At 64.1% G+C, this 2,802-nt stretch overlaps 1 protein-coding gene across 1 annotated transcript in view; it reads right to left on the reverse strand.

Moving 5' to 3' along the window:
- The window catches only part of LZTS2 (leucine zipper tumor suppressor 2), a 5,095-nt gene extending 2,729 nt beyond the window's left edge, over positions 1-2,366 (reverse strand). The window contains exons 1-4 of the mRNA XM_019617753.2: positions 1,883-2,366; positions 920-1,489; positions 454-723; positions 2-363 (exon numbers count right to left, since the gene is read on the reverse strand). Of these exons, the coding sequence (XP_019473298.1) occupies positions 2-363; positions 454-723; positions 920-1,489; positions 1,883-2,314 (1,634 nt within the window). The 5' untranslated portion in view covers positions 2,315-2,366. The remainder of the gene's footprint in view (position 1; positions 364-453; positions 724-919; positions 1,490-1,882) is intronic.
- Between the last annotated feature and the right edge of the window lie 436 nt (positions 2,367-2,802).

Raw genomic sequence — 2,802 nt, forward strand, 5'->3', positions numbered from 1 at the left:
CGCCATGCCCCGCGGCTCCTCGCCGGGCTCGGGGCAGCCCTCGCTGGACTGCGGGCAGCGTCCCCAAGCGGCATCCCGCAGCCCGGCCACCTCCTGCTCCAGACGGCCCGCTTTGGCACGGAACAGGTCAGCCTCACTCTTGCGTCGCTGCAGTTCATTGGCGCACACCTCCAGCTCCAGCGCCTTCAGCCGGGCGGCCTCCTGCAGCCCCCGCGCCTGCTGCTCACCTGCCTGCAGCTCGGCCCGCGCCTCGCGCAGCTGCGCTCGCAGCACCAGCAGTTCTGTACCGCGCTGCGCCAGTTCTGCCTGCGACTCCTTCAGCTGCTGCTTCAGCAGCGAGATCTCACCTGACTTCTGGCACACCTGTGGACAGTGGTTGCTCAGGCACTGGCCACGGCCCCATCCTGCCCCCCAAGAAACAGGGACACCACGGTTGTCCCCAGTATGGCTCACCTCCCATTTAGTCTCCTCCAGCCGTGGTCCCAGCTCAGTGTGCTCCCGCTGAAAGGATGCGCAGCGGCGCTCCAGCAGCTCCCGCTCCTGCAGCAGCTGAGCAAAGTCCTCCTGCAGCTGCTTCTTCTCCTGCTGCAGCTGCAGCACCTGAAGCTGCAGGACCTGCTGCCCACGCTGCGCCTGCTGGGCCGCCTGTCGCACCTGGGCTGCACAGCGCTGCCGCAAACCCTCCAGCTCCTGCTCACAGCGACGCTGCTTCTCTTCGTATACCTGGGCACAGGTGAATGTTGAGATATGACATCGCACACCATCACCTCCATGTCTCCCCAGGTCGACATCTAGAGCCTCCACGGGGTTCCCCAGACACGCCACTATATGCATAACCCAAACCCACACGATGGGGCCATACGGGCACCCCCAACCCTGAGAGCTCCCCTGGTTCTCCACACCCTTGCAGGCTTCTTACCTGGCAGATGGCCACCTCATTCTCATCCAGGCTGTCCCGCAGCTGCTGCAGCTCAGCCTCCCTCTCCCGCAGCTTGTCCTCCAGCTCACGCACCAACAGGACCTCCTCACCTGGTAGCGGCGAGCGCTCACAGGAGCCACTCTCAGAGGAGGGCCGGCCCCGGCCACTCAGCGAGCCCGTGCTTTTGCTGGAGGATGAGCGCCCACTGTCCGAGTTGGAAGGGCCGGCTGGTGGGCGGTAGCCACCTGAGGGCTCAGGGTGGCCATGAGGGGTGGCTGGGAGGTTGCCAGGCTCAGTATGCTGGCTGCAGCCTGTGCTGTAGGTGGGCAGGCTGGACAGAGAGTTGCGTCCCGAGTCTGAGAGCGTGCCTGAGTGGCTGCTGGCGCGGCAGCTCAGTGAGCCAGGCTTGTCGGCCCCGGTGGTCCCCAGCAGGTGAGTGAGGCTCACCTGGCTCTCTGACAGCGCTGCAGCCCCTGGACGTATCCCCTGGTTGGCTGGCCCTGGAGCAGTCCTGATTTTGGGTACCACCGGCTTGAATGCCATGGGGCGAATCAGAGTCTTCTCCACATTCTGCAAGGGGAAAGAGGAGAGAGTGGGGTCTAGGGAACAGGCATTCTCCAGAAGTGGCCTGGCAGAGGCTAGGGATGCTGCCAGCGCACCAGGAAGAACACAGTAACCCCACCAATTCTGCTCCCACCCAACACCTCAAGGTGTTCCAGCTCTGACGAAGATGACCACTAGATGCCCTCTGCTCCATGCAGCAGTTTCAAGAGAGACTCCCACACATAAATGGCCACTCCTGACACGAGGAAGAGGGCAACAGGAGCACAGAGATCACCACCACCCATAGGGACACGGACCATGTGTTCTCTCTTTGCATGCACCAGCACCTCTCCCCAAGCCCAGCAGCCCCAGTGTTGCACAGGGTGCTGAGCAGATCCCCCAGCACCGCTCCCATCTTACCTCCTCTAGCTTGCCAGAGACAGGGACAAGCTTGGGGGGTGGCCCCCGGATGCCATCACTTGGGGCCTGTTCATCCCGCGCCTCATCTGAATCGCTGCAGGGACTGATGGGAGAGGCGGCCTCCAGCCACTCCCCATGGAAAACTTCGTTGGTGTAGGCATGGGCAGTGGCTGAGCACGGCTTCTTAGGGGGCAAAGTGTGGAGCAGGGGATCTGGGGGGCTAGCTTGCAGCAGCGTATCCTGCACACGGAAGGGACCCCCAGCACCAGCAGGCTGGCAGGAGCGATCGTGGCAGGGTCGGCTGGCGATCAGGCTGCCCACACTGCCCATGGTGCTGTGGGTGGGCAGGGGCGAGCAGGTGGCAGTGCGGAGCTGGGCAGCCGCCTCAGGGGTGGCCTCGATGGAAACAGGCAGCGTCTGCACGATAGCCATGGCAGGGGGGCCCCCAGCGGGCAGGGGGGCACGGGCAGCCTGTAAAAGAAAGGCAACGTGGGGTCATCAAGCAGCAAACTCGCTCATTCATCCCATAAGATGCCAATGAGTATAGGACCCCCATAATGGGGCAGGCGGATGTGGGATGGCTGCAAGAGATATGCTGGGCTGGAGGAGGCGTCGAGCAGAGCAGCATAAAGGTGGGATTAGCCAAAGAAGGGGGGAGGCACGGGGCACGCTGGGGGCTCACGCAGCACCAATGCTCCCCAGCGAGGCCCAAAGGAAGAGCTCCACGGAGAGCAGGGCTGCCCCTCGCGCTAAGCACGGTCCCACCGCATGGCCGTCACCGTGCCTCCTCTGCTCCACTGCTCCCAGACCTGCACCCCTGCCCTGCCCCACAGCACTGCCCGCACTGCCGTACCCCAGCTCCCGGCTCCAGAGCCCTCAGGACGCCCCAAACACCTCGCCCGTCGCATCCTTCGCCTCGA

The sequence above is a fragment of the Meleagris gallopavo genome, chromosome 8 (genome assembly GCF_000146605.3).
Source record: "Meleagris gallopavo isolate NT-WF06-2002-E0010 breed Aviagen turkey brand Nicholas breeding stock chromosome 8, Turkey_5.1, whole genome shotgun sequence".
In the NCBI taxonomy this organism is placed as follows: domain Eukaryota; kingdom Metazoa; phylum Chordata; class Aves; order Galliformes; family Phasianidae; genus Meleagris; species Meleagris gallopavo.